At 45.0% G+C, this 17,114-nt stretch overlaps 1 protein-coding gene across 1 annotated transcript in view; it reads left to right on the top strand.

The window, feature by feature from the left end:
- The first annotated feature begins 567 nt into the window (after window positions 1-567).
- ASIC1 (acid sensing ion channel subunit 1) overlaps window positions 568-17,114 on the top strand; it is a 174,370-nt gene continuing 157,823 nt past the window's right edge. The window contains exons 1-2 of the mRNA XM_063293635.1: window positions 568-1,108; window positions 6,794-6,989. Coding sequence (XP_063149705.1) covers window positions 744-1,108; window positions 6,794-6,989 — 561 coding nt within the window. The 5' untranslated portion in view covers window positions 568-743. The remainder of the gene's footprint in view (window positions 1,109-6,793; window positions 6,990-17,114) is intronic.

The following is a 17,114-nucleotide window of genomic DNA, read 5'->3' as shown; positions in this document are numbered from 1 at the left end:
TCCCCTCCCCGCCCCAAGCAACGGCCTCTCTCGCCACGCCACCGGGGAGCCTCCATGTGTTTGGGGGAGAGGCAGCTGCCGCCGCCGCCGCCGCCGCCGGTCGCTGAGGCTCTCCGCCGGCTGCTTCCCGGCGACCGTCGCCTCTCTGGGATTCCTGAGCGCGAAGGCGAGGCCAGCAGCAACAGCAACAGCAGCAGCAGCAGCAGCAGCAGCAGGCAAAGGATTCCCGCCGCCATCCCCCGCCCTCCCGCGGCAGGTGCCGCCTTAGCCGGGCAGCCTCCGCGCTCGCTTCTCCAGCCGCGTCTTCGCGCCTGCCTGCCTGCGTGCCACCTCGTCTTCCCCGGCAGCCCCAAACCGCTGAGCCGGCGAACTGCTGCCGCCGCCGCCGCCGCCGCCGCCGCCACCGCCGGGCATTGACGGCCGGCTACCGCCGCTGGCCTTGCTTTCAGGTTTGGCTGCTGGGCATGCTGGGGGTGGGGGAGAAGCAGGGGGAGGATCCCTCCGGCCCAGGTTAAAAGTGCAGCGGAGGACGGAGGCTCGCTGGAAGAGCGCAGGGAGGAGGACGCCCTGGAGCAGATCTCCTCCGCGCCGCCCGCTTCCAGACAATAGCTGGGGAAGGGAATGGGCGCTGGGTTTAGACCTTCCCCGACTGGGATAGGGGCCAGGCTGGCCAGAGAAGCCTCCTAAACGCTTGTCTCCTTTCCATACAGTGCGGCCCCTCCTGCCCTGCCCCTGCTCTGAGCATGATGGACCTGAAGGTGGACGAAGAGGAGGTGGAAAATGGGCAGCCGGTCAGCATCGAGGCATTCGCCAGCAGTTCCACGCTGCACGGCCTGTCCCACATCTTCTCCTACGAGCGCCTCTCTATCAAGCGCATCTTCTGGATCCTGTGTTTCCTGGGCTCCTTGGCAGTGCTGGTCTTCGTCTGCAATGAGAGGATCCAGTACTACTTTCGCTACCCTCACGTCACCAAGCTGGACGAGGTGGCTGCCACCCACATGACCTTCCCAGCCATCACCTTCTGCAACCTCAACGAGTTTCGCTTCAGCCGGGTGACCAAGAACGACTTGTACCATGCTGGGGAGCTCCTCGCCCTGCTCAATAGCAGGTGGGTGAAAGGGTGGGGCAGGGGAGCCCCTCTCCTCATGCCCTGTAAGAGTACAAAGCCAGAGGTCCCACAGCATCTCTGGGTTGGCATGCAACAGTTGGCACACTTGCAGCCATCACAGGAGATGCTGTGTGTGTGCGCACGCGTGTGTGTGTTGGGAACCTATCTGAACTGTACACTGAAGTGTGCAAGATGTATATTTCCATACTATGATCTGACACATTTGAGAGTGACAATCTATCTAGCATCAGCAGAAGGCAATGTCAAACTCTTTCCATATTGCTGCCCAGAAAACTACATGGCTGCGTCTATCAAGTCAGCAGGAGTAGAGGCCAAGTTGAGACTTGACTTTATATACTTGGTCACCTATATGGGCTTCATATGGCTTTGCGGGTGGTTTATGTCTGTGTTGTACTGACAGCCTACCTTTCTCCTGGATATCTGCCCCTTTAAGGTAGGGAGGGCTGAAACAGTGACTGGCTCAAGCCATCCCGTGAGTTTCTGTGGCTGAATATGGACAGGTCTTCTTCATCTCCACATGATCATTACATCCCACTGCCTCTCCATGCTGTGTATAGCCTGAAACAAGCCACGCACTCAGCTCTTTTCAGGTGCAAGACGTGTGGCTATAACAGCTGTCTGCCAACTGCTTGTGGCAAGGGGACCTATGTGACCCCATGGAACCTGCTTTGGTCCTGTACCCTACTTTATGCTGTTCGTGCACTTTAAGAGTGATGTGCTCCCATGCTGTGAATCGAGCCACAAGTATTTCTTGTACATCTGACTGTTTCTTGGCACAAGGCAGCTAATGTTGTCTGCTGCCTAAACTCCCCTGTTTTCAGATTCTTGGAGCTGAGACCTGTAGTCAGCCATGAATCAGCCTGGGAGGGCAAATCAGAGTGGGATTCCCGGATATGAGCTCTCAGAGTCCCTTCTGGGAGGAAACTGAGCCATTGGAAGCCAAGGCTGCTGCCCACTCCTTGTTTTCATAGCTACGGGGAAGAGCTCCAGAGTCAGAATGCCCAGAGGCCCCCCAAAACCCCCTATTTCATCTTTCTCATCTCAGCGTTCTACTGCCCTCTACTGGGGAGAATTGCAATTCCCCAGCATATAAAAGTAACATCTCCTTTGAACTGAGCTTGACTCCTATTGAATTAATGAACTTATCCAAGTTTTATTGGCAACTTATTGTTTTTTTGGCAACAGCACAAAAGTGGTTGGCCATTGTTTTCTTCCAGGATTTGTTCTGACATCCCAGTCTAGACTATAGTCTTGGGATTTCCTGGTGGTCTCCTATCTAGGACTAACCAAGCCAGCTCAGCCAGGTGCTTCCTAAAAACAGGAGGAGAGGATGAGAAATCTCTGTCAATCAGTTTTTATGGATTTTAACTCAGGGTAACATAGAATTTAGCTTTTGGGGGTAGAGGGAGGAGAAGTGTTAGGACTTTCATCCTCATGTTGCATGTCTTTCTTGTGTGATGTGATCTGTTCTATGTGGCATATGCAGGACGTTGTATGTCTAAGAGGCTGGAGCAGAATGTTCTTTTCTCAGGGCATCCTATATCAGAATGATCTTTCTTCACTCTTTTTTTCTGTTGAAGTCCACGGCACAATCAATTCTTGGAATTACATTTTAACTGATTAATTTCAGGGCTTGAATGACAAATATTTCCATAGAGAACCATACTTGCCTGGAGCAATTGACCCCCATTGCTTGCCTTGCTAACTGCTCTCTACCCAAGTGAATCCACCAAATATGACAGGAGTCCTGAGTCATGGAAAAAAAAAAGCTAGTGTTACAAAATGTCCCTTTCTTTTGCAAGAATTTTTTCTTTCTTTTAAGGGCTGTTCTTTAGTCAAAATGCCACGACTTCATAGGGCACAACAAAGTGTCCTTTATTTCAGAACATAAAAAAGCGGAGAAGAACCAGTTGGATTAGACAAACGGTCCAGTCCTATTTCCAGTAGCTCCCATCCAGATGGTAGTGGAAAACTTTAAAACTTAAAAACAGGACATAAAGGCAATGGGCCTCTCTTCTTGCCCTGCCCTGCTTTGCCCTTCCTAATGATGTGCAGAGGTATATTGCCACTCACCAAGCAGGCTTTGTTCAGCTGTCAGGGCTCAGAGCTTGGGATAGATATCACCCCCACGCATTTGCCTCTCTCTCTTTTTCAAGCTGCCTAAACTAATGGTCGACCCTACATTCTGGCATGGTTAGTTTTATAAGCTAAAACTTGGCATTTAATGAAAAAACTACTGCCCTGAGTCAGGCCAGTGGTCCATCTAATCAACTGGGTTTCATAGAAGTGGTCACATCAGGGAATTATCAGCTAAGCATATTCCTGGCAGTTTATTTCGAGTCTTTCTTGTGGAGATGGGAAATTTAGGGTAGACTTGGTAGCCAGGCTTTGCTCCTTGTAAGTAATAAGGCTTGGATTTCTTGCTACCTCCTTCCGAAAGATAAAAATGGTATGTTCTTTTCTGCAATTGCAAGTTGGGAAAAAGAGAAGAAAAAGGGGTGGCACAGGCAGCTTATATGTAAGCATTGGTAGCCATTTGACCTATGGCACTGATCTAGTGTGGTTCTCCATGTGCAAACTATGCCATTTGCTGATACATTGGGGTTTTCAGAATCATAGTAGATAATACTGTGGATGTGTCAGTTGTGGGTGGTGGTATAAAAGTCTTATAATTTCCTGTTCTTGGTTTTCATGACAGAGGGAGCCTTGTACAAAACCAAGAACGGGATGTTTGGAGGGGGGTCTTCAAAATTGATGCTCCTGCACTCCCACCCCACAAGACTAGTGATGAGATGTTCTCCTTTTCCCACTGTTCAACTACAGAAGACAAAGATTTTAGATCTGGATTGTTGCATACAGTTTTGCATGTTTATGGAAAATAAGCAACTATGCATAAGCCCTGTACATTTACTTATTCCAAGAACTGAATTTATGGTTTCTTGATGGAGAATATGTTTTTGATTTATTCTTTTATTTTGCCAGCCGAGAATCACATTTGTGGTCAGCCATAGGTTTCTTTGAAAATATGGAATTTTTCACATCTGAAAAATGTGCCAGCCAAATACTAATTCCTTGAAGTGACAGGAAGCTAACTGCCTACAGTTTGACATCAGTCCCCTAGCACTAGCCAGGCTTTCTCAGTCTGGGGCCTTCCAAATAGAGTGGGATGACACATTCCAGAACTCATCAATTGATTAGAGTTTTAATGCATCTTGAGATCATTAGAGTGAGGAAGACTCTTGATCCTCATCCACCAAGCAGGCTAATGCAGGAGCAGCCTGGGTTGAAACATTAAAGCTGGCACATCCTGTGCCCTGGGGAGGTAGGAAGTATTGAAACCAAAGAGACATGACTTGACTGCTGTTAATGAAGCGGACACAACTGAAAGTGAGGAAGAAAGTGAGGAAGACTCTGAAGACTCAATCAGGGAATACCAATGAGCCCATCCTGTACAATGAGACCCAGCTCTTCAGGAGGGCTGCACGCTGCCCATCTCTGGACAGCTGGGGGAAGCCTCCAGACTCCTCCTCCTCCCTCTACCCGGCAACCTGCCTCTTTCCTTCTTGCTCCAGAAACCTGCCTGAATGCCTGATACTTTATTTATAACTCCTATTGATTCCTTTTGCAAAAATAGAAAGTAGTTTAGACATGTCAGAAATCAACATATCAGAAGACACAGTCCAAAGAGTTCCAGGGATCATGCTATACTAAGTCATCCTAAGGCAACTGAAATGTTATATTTGCAGATGTTCCTGGCCAGTGTTTCTGGCCCACTAAATAGCTGTACTATCCCAATCCACCCTCCTTCCTTATATAAACATGATGTGTATGCTGCCTCACTTCACAAAGGGGCCATTGAAAATGTTCTACCAATTCTGTGTTATCCAATAGAATTGGTAGAACATTTTCAGAAAGGATCCAATAGAAGAGAATATAGGTAGCTCAGGGTTGAACTGTGAAGTCCTTGGTGCTCTCTGAGCTTGGTTGTTTGCTTGCAGACATTTCATGACCCAACTAGGTAACATCATCAGTGCTAGTGAGTGTGGGGTTTGTTCCTTGTCTATATACAGTAGCTTGCCCTGCCAGTGCTGGTGGGGGTGTGGTCTTCTCAGAAAGGAATGTAAGCTGCAGGTCATACTAGATGCACTTATTGTCAGGAATTCACCATTACACATACGTATATGTTGGAGATCTCAGGGATTGACGTTATGCCAGGTTTCAGCAGCATACTTTGCAATTACAGTTGATTCTAATAGCTTGCTTTCTCCAACAGGTGCAGACAAACTGGGCAACATCCACATTTTGCAACTTGCATTGATTCAGCATATGTTCATACATTGGGTGGTTTGCACATGAAAATTGTTATACAGTGGTAGAAGGCACTGAACCATGTTTTTGACCACTAGAAAGCTTGTTCAGGTCCTTCATCAGACTTTTGCTGTTTCTCCAAGCATTGCTCACACGCTTCTTTTCTAGTCCTCAAGGACAAGAAACTTGTTTTAAATCAAAGTGAGATTTCAGGAGTTAAAGGCATCTCACAAAGCACTTTTCACATGGCAGCTTCCAATTCCCCAGTTTAACACTTCGATAGTTGTCCTAGTAGGAAAACAAGGCAGGGAAGAGTTTGGAGTGCTGAAGGAAGGAAGGAGGTGCCTTGAGCCTTGCAGAAGACACCCATTAAACCCTCTGATGCTTCCCTGTATGCCTGCCCCCCCCATATCTCATCTTGACTGCTCCCACATTTGGAACATGGCTTTTGACATTGTGTATAAAGGCTAGTGCAGACTTCAGGCCAGCTGAAATTCCACATCTCTGCTCTAATGAAACATTTGTTAGTTTTTGTCCTGAGATATTCACACTTTCCTTCTCAGGTCTCGCCCAGAGCTCATGTTATCCTTGCAGAGGATGATCCTCATCCACCAAGCAGGCTAATGCAGGAGCAGCCTGGGTTGAAACATTAAAGCTGGCACATCCTGTGCCCTGGGGAGGTGGGAAGTATTGAAACCACTTCCCTGATTCCCCAAAGAGACATGACTTGACTGCTGTTAATGAAGCGGACACAATTGCGTATTGGTATTAAACATCCACAGGCTGTGAAGGGTAAATGCATGCAAGTGTGTGCAAGGCTATGCATAAACATTTTGACTGTCTCTTTCCAGAATATAAACTCAGTACATCTACACCCTCACTGTTTCACATGCACTCACTTCTTTATGACAAGAGTTGTCATAAAATGAAGGGAACAGCCAATATCTGCCTTTTTTTTTCTTTCTTTTTTTTTAGTTTGTAGCTGTCACACAGGAGAAAATCTTGGTTGCTAATGTAAAATGTGTTATGCCTTTGGAGGGTGGAAAAGCTGCATCAGTGGCAAGTGGCTGTTTCTTTTCCTTTTTTAGAGGTAATTATGTAATCTGAAAATGCCTGGTTAATCTCTCAAGGAGTGAAGAACAGTTGCTTATCTTCACAGAAGAGTCTCAGCATTAGGTTTTAATTACACTGTGCTTTGAATGCTGGAACTGAGACGTCCCAGGCATATCTCCTGCATCTATCTGACCATCTGACCATATTACAGATGCCTTGCACAGGAGCACGGGAGGCTCAGGCACTCTCTCTGTGAACTGAGTCAGCCCAACCACCATGACAGCGCTCTGGATTTTTCCTCAGGTACGAGATTCCGGACACCCAAATGGCTGATGAGAAACAGCTGGAGATCCTGCAGGAGAAGGCAAACTTCCGCAACTTCAAGCCCAAACCTTTTAACATGCGGGAGTTCTCGGACCGAGCTGGCCATGATATCCAGGAAATGCTGCTCTCCTGTTTGTTCCGTGGGGAGCCATGTGGTCCCGCTGACTTTAAAGTGGTGAGTGTCTGGCTTCTTGTCTCTGAAAACTGTGGGGTAGGGAGTAACTGTTACATTAGGGTCATGCTGAGTATCCATAGAGAGGAGAACCTATGTTGTGCACAGTGTTGGCATGATTGTGGAGAAAAAAGGAAGCATTCTGCTGCATTGACTTGTCCTGATAATGCAGATAGGCTTGTTTCTTTATCATTGATTACATATGCTTATATACTGCTACAGCACACTGACTTGAAGTGGTTTGCAAGAACAAACAGAATGAAATACACAGCAATATTTAAAAAAAAAACACCTCAGCCACCTTCCAGCCCACATTATATAAAAGATGTGACCAGAATAAAATTAAACAACAAAACAAAACAGAGACTAGAAATTCAGCATGACACCAGCAGTAGTGCCCAAATGCCTCTTGAAAAAGGGCTATCTTAATAGTCTTCTGAAAAACCAACAGCTTGGGAATGGACCTCGGGGGGTAAGCTGTTCCACAATTTGGGGGTATTTCCAAGAAAGACTGTCTCCAGGCCCTAGGCCTCTTGCTCATTTGTGGGGTGGAGACCCTATGCATGCCCTTTTGGGAAGACCGCACAAGATGGGCCTGTTACAGAGGAGATGGGCCTCAAGGTAAGCAGGAGCTGAGCCATTTAGAGCTTCACAGACTAACACCAGCTATTTGAATTTGACCCAGAAACCTACTGGCAACCGGTGCAGTAACAATTGCACAGGTGCTCTGCTACAGAAGTCACATGCCTCCATCAGCAGCAGTACTGTCACATTCCGAATCAGCTTCAAAGGCAGCCTCATGTAGAGTGCGTTATAGTAGTCTAACTGCAAGGCAACAGGAGGGTGAGCAGCATCATGAGGACTTCCTTGTCGAAAAAGGACCGCAACTGGCAGACCAGCTGAAGCTGTGCAAAGGTTCCCACAGCCATGGCCTCCATCTACTGTTCAAGCAGGAGCCATGAGAACCCTGAGTCTTAGACCTGGTCTTTTAGGGAGAGTATGGCCCTTTTAGAAGTAATCTAAGAAATGGGGAAAAGATTGTTTATCTGCCAACAGCACTTCCATCTTGCTTGACTCTGTCTGGTTTTCTTTCCCCATCTAGCCCCTCACAACCTCCAGGCACCAAGTGAGAACTTCCACTCTATCTCCAGTCATGCCTGGGGTAGTGATGTATAATTGAATATAATCAGCATACAGATGATAACTCTCCCCAAACTGATGGATTTATGTAGAAGTTAAATAATATCAGGGAGAGAGACAAACGCTATGGTACCCCCACATTAGAATAGGTGCAAGCATAACTGTTCCTCCCCCACAACTACCAGTTGGAACTGTCCACTCAGGAAGGAACAGAACCACCATAAAGTGATGCCCTCAACCCTCACAAGTGGTCCAGAATACCATAGTCAATAATATCAAATGCCACCAGGAGGACCCTTAGGACCAGAAATGCCCTTCATCTGAGTCCTGATGAAGGTCATCCACTGGAATGACCCATGCCCAAATCCCAACCATGACTGTAAGGGACCTAGATAATCCATTTCATCCATTCCATTTGGCAGCTGAAGCCACACTATCTTCTCCAAAAATCCCCCCTCCCAAAGAGAAGGTGGCCAAAAGTTGTCTAAACTTTCTGGGTTGAGAGACAGCCTGCTAGGAGGGGGGCACCACTGCCTCCATCAAGGCAGAGAGTTGTACCCCCTCCACTATAGAGGCATTTTTCCTCTCCAAAATGCAGTTGCTGCGTCCAACCCATGGTGATGGGTCTTATGCTACCAAAATCCCTATCTACTTCCTTAGACTCTATGAGTTCAAAAGAATCCCAAGTGACTTCTCAGAACATAACCTCACTAATCTTGCTTTACTCAAATAAATGTTATCCAGTATAGAGTGAATGAAAGCAATGTTATCCACAAAGAATCTTACAAGCATATCACAGCAGCCTGCAAGAAAAACTTCCCACCTGCTCCTCCCCAGAAGGGTGTGGATAACCTTGAATAAGGCACTGGACAAAAATCTGTTCTTAACACCACCATCTTCAGTTGCATTTACTCTTCATTTTCAATAAAGTTGGTCTTTTGTCACTTCAGCTTCTGGAGACCCTAGTTTACCCAAGAAGCACTCTAGGATCAGTGACTAAAGAGAGGCCACATGGGAGCAGTCTTGTCTAACACCTTTCCTGTCTCTGAGTTCCAGAGTTCAAAAAGGTGTGTGACAGAACTTCCTGCCTGATCCCTGAGAAAATCTCCAAGCACCTTCAGAAAAACCATAGGGTCCATCAGGCCATCCTAATTGGTTCCCCACCCTTGCAGAGATAAAGCATAATCCACCTACTGACCAGACAGTCATCTGACCTGAATATCTCATCCTCCAATTCCTGATCACACCTCATCTGCTCTGAGGTCAACACCAGAGCCCAGAAATCACCTGGGACAAGCCCATAGTTATCATGGAGGACCTGCTGTCAGCCTTACTAGGTAGACCAGACAGGAAACATGACCAGATGAGCTAATTCTACTTTATTGTAAAGCTACATTAACAGAATCTTGCAAGTCTGAAAGTACAATTCTCCCAACATCTCCTTTACAGCCCAAGAAATTAGGGAGAGTCCTTCTGAGCCTCTTGCCCTACCCACTATCCAGCTGCAGGACATGCTGACTCTTATCTGACCATTTCCTAGGCAGCATCTCTTTGCCCCATCTCCTAAAGTCTTTCCCACATACCATTACACCTGCCATGTTAGTCCTGTCTGAAACCCACACTCAGGGCACAGAGACTGAAACCCCCCATAACTAATAGCCTTGGGACTCCAATGCCAACCTGGCAATGAAATCTAATTGTTCAGGCAGGATTGCTGCTGGGTAGCAGGATGGTCAGTACACAACCAGCAGCCCTAGCCTGACCCTGTGGCCCATCTTCATATGCAGGCACCCATACCTGGATATCTATACAGCAGCATATCTGGTCACAGTTAAGATGCCACAGAACATCACCTTCCTGACCTTGGAGTTGGAGCTGCTGAACCAAACGTAGGAAGGTAAATCTTGGACAGGGTTATATCCATGTCCATGCCCAACCATGCATCGTTTCAGTGATGCATGCCAGGTCTGCATACTCATCCACCATCAGTTTGTGGATGAATGTGGTCTTACCACACAGAAACTTGACATTCAGCAGCAATAGCCTGAGGCCAAGGTGTCCATAAATCTCACCTCCCAGACCCAGAAAGGAGGCAGATAGGTTAGGAGCAGGCACCTGCAGCAAAATGAAAGTTTTCCTTCTCCTGGAATCTCCAGCAATACCTCCTATAACCCAACATTGTGGAAATTTGTTTCTCAACATCAGTATCTCCTGAGACTTCACAGATCCCTCCCATACTGTCCCCAACAGGTCTTTCATATCCTACACTCACCTACTCCCATACCACGTAACTCAGTGGGACAAAAACCTGAAACATTACTCCTGCTACCCTGCTTATAATCTTAATAAATGCAGGATAGCTTTTTTACCTAATAGCTTTTTTACCCAATTGTTTGCGCCTTAACTTTTGCTTCCACTTTCTTCCCACATCTGATAGGCGCATGCAAACCCATCATGGGTTCACTGCAGGGTGGGAGCAGGACCATGCAAGATAGCCATATGTCCAAGTTGATGACACCTAGTCTAGGCTTAGTTTAACATCATTTGACGTACATAGTTAAATGATGAATTCATCGCCCACCAATTTAAATGATTTGTTTTAAAAAAAAACCCTCTGGGAAAATGTATACAGGAATCAAAGAGAACTAATTTAAATAATTAATATACCTCCAGAATCAAAGGTAACATGCCCTGAATACGAGTTCCTATGAAGCAACAGTTGAAGACAGCTCCATTCTCATGCCCTGCTGATGCGTTTCCTAAAGACATCTGTTTGCGTGCTGTGCGATGACGGATGTTGGGTCAGATAAACCTTTAGCCTGATCTCGCAGGACTCATCTTAGCACACCCACTGGGAACCTGGGCAACAGTCGCCTCAACGTTTAGAATACGGTTCTGCATCTCAGTATACAGTGTGCCTGTGTTATATGCTGATGTCTCTATATGTCTGTAAAATGGGATTAATTCAAGGTCCAAGTGCATTGAGACTTATTGATCAGAAGACTATATAAATGCATATTATTATCTCTGATTATTTCTATATTCCATGTTCTCCTCCTTCTCCTTCTTCTTCGCATTTGTCCCACATGGTTGCAGAGTGTGCTTGGCTTTGCACTGCACTCACCTAGTTCTTCCAGCAAAGCTACAACAAGAGGCCTTGTTTACCAGCTGGCTTGTTGCAGAGCCAGAGGTTGATTTGAGATTGAGAGGAAGTGACTGGCCTGATGTTGCCCAGATGGCTTCTGTGCCTAAGCGGGGGCTAGACCCCGAGTCTCCCTGCCCCTAGTCCAGCACCTTAACCTCTATGGCATGGCGTCTCCGTTGCATAAAGAACCATAAAGATGTGTGGATGATCCAGGGCAGAGTTAACAAATAGCTACTTGCAGAAATAATTTACCATTCTGTATCCTCAAAGGCAGAGATTTTAAAAACTGCTGGAAACCTGAATTTGCATAGGTACATGGCAATGAATACTATGGCAGCTCTGTGGACACAGTGCGGCGTTGTGGTCCAAACTGAAGCATACTTGGCTGGGGCTTTGGAAAGATGCTCTGCTTTTTCGGGGATCTGCAGCAAGTTATTGCAAGACCATGACATCTAATAAACAAAAGGCAGGAAAAGTGCTATGGAGAAAAATTGGCTGTTCTCCGTCTTCCACAGTTTGTTGTCCCTTTGGAAAGAAGTCTCCTGTAGTAGTGGATAGGTACAGCTATTGATATGGGGTAGAGGATGTGAGCTATGCTTATCAGCACCACTGAATTGTTTTGATGCCTACTGCTGTTGGTTATGACGATTCCTGTGAGCATAAGTAGATGAATTTGCTTGCTCGAAGTCAGAGCTTCAAGACCGCTGCAGAGGAGACGATTCCACTTTTCTAAGATTGGCTCTGGATATCATGGGGAAAATGTAAGCCAGCTTGATATGTGATTGTTTTTGCATTGGGCTATTATTGCTGATTTATGTCATCCAAAGGGAAACTGCGCAGACTACAAAGACTTCAGTTGCCATTGCTGAAGTGGTCTAGCTGATTAAGCCACCCACCCCTAAAGGGCAAATCATAGCAAAAAAAAAAAAGGTAAGGATCTCCAATAATGGCTCAAGTTCCCTGGTGAGGGAGCAGGAAGAATTAAAATGAAATAAACAATGGCAGGTTAAGGAGCCGGACTGCAGGGATCCACAAGGGTTTTGCCATCCACCAATTGTGTGCAAATGAGAAATGCAATTCCCCAGTGTGATCATTCAGCTCACAAAGGAGCAAATGATCCATACAAGTTCAGGTATTGATCCAAACAAATTGGTGGAAAGGAAGACTTCCACAAGGGACATGGAAATGTGGCATTTAATGGAACAAACAGTATATTCTACATACTGCATTAATTAGATTGAATAGATGTATCTATTTTTGTTTGATTTACCAGAATATTCTATATTACTGGATCACCTGCAGGCTAATCTGTTTTGCATCTTTTGCCTCCCTAAAGTGGAAACCCTAAATAGCCATTGTGGTCAGCGCAATCCCACAGATAGTACAATGGGGTTAAGTGCGGGGGGGGAGTTGGCTCTCAAAGGCCTTAGCTCCCAAGAAGTGGTTTTACAGAGACAAACTGACCTTGGGAAGACAAAAGAGAGAAAAAGGAGAGGTGAGGCTAACATGGGAAGAATGTCACCAGACATCATCACATACACATAAAGCTTGATTGTATGGTTGGGAATATAGACAAAGGACCAAACGCTTGTCAACAATTTTTCCAGTGCGTAATTGATTTTCATTTCACTGGCTGTTGGCTGCAGGTGCATAATGGCTCAGGAGCACAACATATGGGGAGCAGCATGGCAGGTGGGGAGGTGGGCATTAATCCTCTGCCGCAGTCCCCTTCAGCCATTCTGTGTTTAATGTTTGCAATACTGTAAGGAGAAAGGCCTCCTGTTGTACGTAACCCATATAAGGCGTGTATGTGGGTATCCTTTTAGGACTACAAAAATTCTTCACCCCACATGTCATGGCCTCCTCATATGGTCCCAGTCTATTTTGCCTCCCATGCACTGACACAAACATGCACGCCACACACACACAAAGTAAAAAAGGCCCCTCTACTCAGGGGCAAACTATATAACAACTACTATATTTAAGTTGGCTGTAAGAGTACAACCAAAGCCCAAGGAAATTGTGGAATTTGAGGAGGAAGGCCATGGTGTGTGTAAGGAGCAAGAAGCAAAGTTGGGTGGAGATTTGTAGAGGAGAACTAGAACCTGAGTCAGCTGAGGCTGGCACAAAGGAGAGGCCTCAAGCTGGGTGATGGCCTAAGCAAAAGAAGTAATAAATGATTCTGATGGCAAAGCTTTAAAGAGAGCTGAGAGGGCTGAAGGGTGACTGAGAAAGGCCAGAGGGGGGAAGGTTACAATAGTGAAAGTGAGAGATAATCAAGAGCATAAGTTTTAGGGCAAGGGTTGACAGAAAGATGTCGGATGCTATCTTTCCTTATGACTGGTGGGCATCCTGCTTTGCTTCTTTATAGCTTCTGAGATTTTGATCAGGAGTTGCACACAAAGCAACCACCTTATCTTCGGTTCCTTAAAGGCTGTAAACTTGCTTGTTAAAAAGAAGAAGAAGAAGAAGGAGGAGGAGGCCTGTCATCCTCCAGATGCTTAATGTGCCCAGTGCTAATTCTTGTAACAGTGTGGTGCCACTGAAGGACTGTCTCTGTCTTTATGAACCTCTTCAGAGGTAATTTACAGTCATTCTCAGAGTCCCTGTCATATGTTCTGCCACACAGAAAGGTGAGTTTGAGACAAGAGCACCACAGTTGTAGAAATTCCTTTTGAGGGAGGTGAGACTGGCTCCTTTGCTGTGTACGGCTAGGGCAAAGCGTGGTTTAATCTGTTGCGTTTGTACGCTTGTGTAATACATCATTATTTCATCGTGATAGTAGAGATGCTTTCACATTTTATTGTGTGATATGGTTTTTGCTCCTATATTACTGGGTTTTATTATGTTTTTATGCTGTTTATATTGTGCATCGCCCTGAGAATTTGGTTGGAGAAGAGTACAGTTTATAAATTTAAGAGAGGATATAAATTTAAGAGAGATATAAAGGAATAAATAAAATTACAGAAATATGGGAACACAAAAAGTCTTGTCATATGTTTCCCTAGATACTGCCATCCGTGAAAATTTAGAAGCCTGGATTTAGAGAGAATAATCTGAATGGAATAGAAATTTTCAGCACCGGGGAAGTGACACAAAACTTTTTAAGAAGCTCACAAGTAAAGGCTAATGAGATGCCCCATACTTCCAAGATCTTATTCTTTAGATCACTCTTGCAGTAGAGCATCTGATGCCTCCTTCTCTAGTTGAGTTTGTATTTTGAAATACTCATGTGGAAAGTAGTGAGGAATGTGATCCTCCAATTTTGTTGAAATATCCTGATCCTTGGCAGTGCTGGCCACAGCTGATGGAAATTGGAGTCCTGTAACAACTGGATGGACATAGGTTGCCTAGCATAGTCTGACTATAAGCTAGCCTTCTTTTGAAACCTCTGAAACAGACCCCATGTTTAATTCAGAACCAGCGATTCTCAGCTGAAAGAAAAGACCTGTGTTTGGAGGTATGGATACACACATTGAAAGAAGACTTACTTTTCTCATATGATCCTATATTTCTAGTGCATTCAGCATTGAAAAGTCTTTGCCATCTTGGAGACACAGCTGGTCGGGAAGCAATCCAGGGTCTGTTCTGTAGGGGCACCAGGGTTATAGACTCCCTCCCCAGAGAAATTTGATTGAGTGCTCCTTTTTTAAGTTTATGGCAAATGGTTGGTTTTTTAAAGAGGTTTTAAGTGTATTAATTATGGTTTCTGTTTTATTCTGGTTTCAGTCAGTTGTGTTATATTTTAATTGTGATGCCATTTTAGGGCCAAAAAGTAGCCTATACATGTTTCCATAAATGATTTTTTTTTAAAAAGAATACTGGGAAATCTTAGTAGTGACAAAGAGGAGATTGCAGATCACATGAGTAGGAGTGTTTAAAATATCTTCTTTTATATGTATTTCAAATCTTTTGAGGGGGTGCTAATCCTGCCTGTTAATCGGTGCAAGTATTTCAGAGAAGGGACAGCCCACAGAATAGATTCTCAAAATTCTTGCTGTTTCCCCAAATTAAGGTTCCAAGTGATGTGTCTGCAGGGTAGGAAGTATTATAGCAGGATGGATTTGGATTGATTGATTGATTGATTGATTGATTGATTGATTCATTCATTCATTCATTCATTCATTCATTCATTCATTCATTCTCACACCTACACCCAGCCAAGCACAGCTCCAGCACTGCTTATTAATGAGACAGCTCATGAGAGATTAAGGTTCTTAGGCTGTATTTGTATGTCTGCTTTCATGTTAGTAAGTCCCACTGAATGTAACAGAGTTTATACCTGAGTAGACATGTCCAAGGCTGCATTGTTAGAAAAGCAGGAATGACTTTGTTTTGTGGGGACCACATCCAGTTTCCTTCCAGTCCTCTTCCCAAAGAACAGAAATAAAGCTCCATCCAAAGTAGAGCAGAAGGGAAATATAAGAGAACGCAGCCTTGGGATTTTTTAGAGAGCTGAAATAATGAGGTCATTTGATGCAGTGGGATAATTGATCAATTCTAATTATGGCATGTGAATGCAGTGATAATGAGGCTTTCAAATGTTGTTTGTGACAAATGTATTTGTAACAAGGATTTGATATGAAGAAAATAACTGCGCAGGGCCTGTGTATTTCTTCCCTTCTGATGGGCTTCTGGCTTCATGCTAGCAGTGTAAAACACTTCTCTGCATGATAGTTTGCATTATTAATTAAAACTGTACAGTAATCTTCCAGCTGGGTGAAGATCTTCCATTAAACCTTAATGGGTTTTACAAGTTGAACCTATGCAGCCATGAGTAAGCATATCAAACTTCAGTGGAGCTGACTCCCAGGGATCATGCATTGGACTCCGGATATACTCCATTAGCTTTCTTATGAAATTTCACTACTGACTTCTGTGTTTGTGTCTGAGATGGAATTTTTAACCAGAGGGTTAGAACTTATCATTTCTTGCTGCACACTAGCTGTATGCATATAGACCTAGTAGCTGGACTAGGGGGAGAATCTGCATGTGCTGCATACCTTTTACATGAACAGTCCTTCATCCAGCATGGGCATGGTCTATTATTGCCTTAAAAATCATTTGCAAAGTGGAAAAAAGAAATGAAAATGAGATTTTTAAAGCCAGTTTTCTCCCATGCAGATTTATAAAACTTGAATGATTATGGGGGAGATGGTGGTAGGTTTCAGGACTAAAAATTGACCATAAGGGTATCTTTTTCAAGTTATCTATCAGAAGATATTCTGTGGATTCTCAGAGGTGCTCCTTCTGGGTCTGCATCTAGGTTTTCAAAATAAATTTTAGAAAAAGAGATTACCTCCAGAAATGAAGCAGCAACACTGCCAAGCTTGGCATCAACATCTAGCAACTCTGGGAGTCCCAACATCTAGCAATTGTCCAGAGTCACTGGGAGTTGGGTGGCATATAAATTTAATAAACTGTTATTAAATTATTGTTATTCACACCCTAGCTGGGTGCCTAGTGCCAAATGCTGGCCTGGGGCCACTGTGCCAGGTAGGGGGATGAGAAAAAGTTGCCGCTTCACATTTCCCTACAGCACTCCAGAGCACTGATTGGCCTGGATTCTTCAGAGCATTGTGGGAAATAACTCCAGCTAATGGTTGATTTAACAAAGCAATAACGAAGCAAACATTCTAAATGGTGGCTTCACAACCATTCTGCAGCTACTAGCCAGAGTGAGTATCGGAAGAGGATGAGAGAGAAGTCCCAGAGAATATTTTCCTGAGGGCACCCTCAATCTTGAATCCAAGCCTCACTGCTACTAAACATTTCAGGATTTCCCAAGTTAAGCAAGGGGCTTGGCAGCAGAGGGGAGTCAGGATGATCATTCCACAGTGGAG

Source organism: Candoia aspera, chromosome 2, assembly GCF_035149785.1.
Source record: "Candoia aspera isolate rCanAsp1 chromosome 2, rCanAsp1.hap2, whole genome shotgun sequence".
In the NCBI taxonomy this organism is placed as follows: Eukaryota; Metazoa; Chordata; class Lepidosauria; order Squamata; family Boidae; genus Candoia; species Candoia aspera.
Note: the sequence above shows the minus strand (reverse complement) of the source record. Positions and strands in the feature narration are given on the sequence as shown.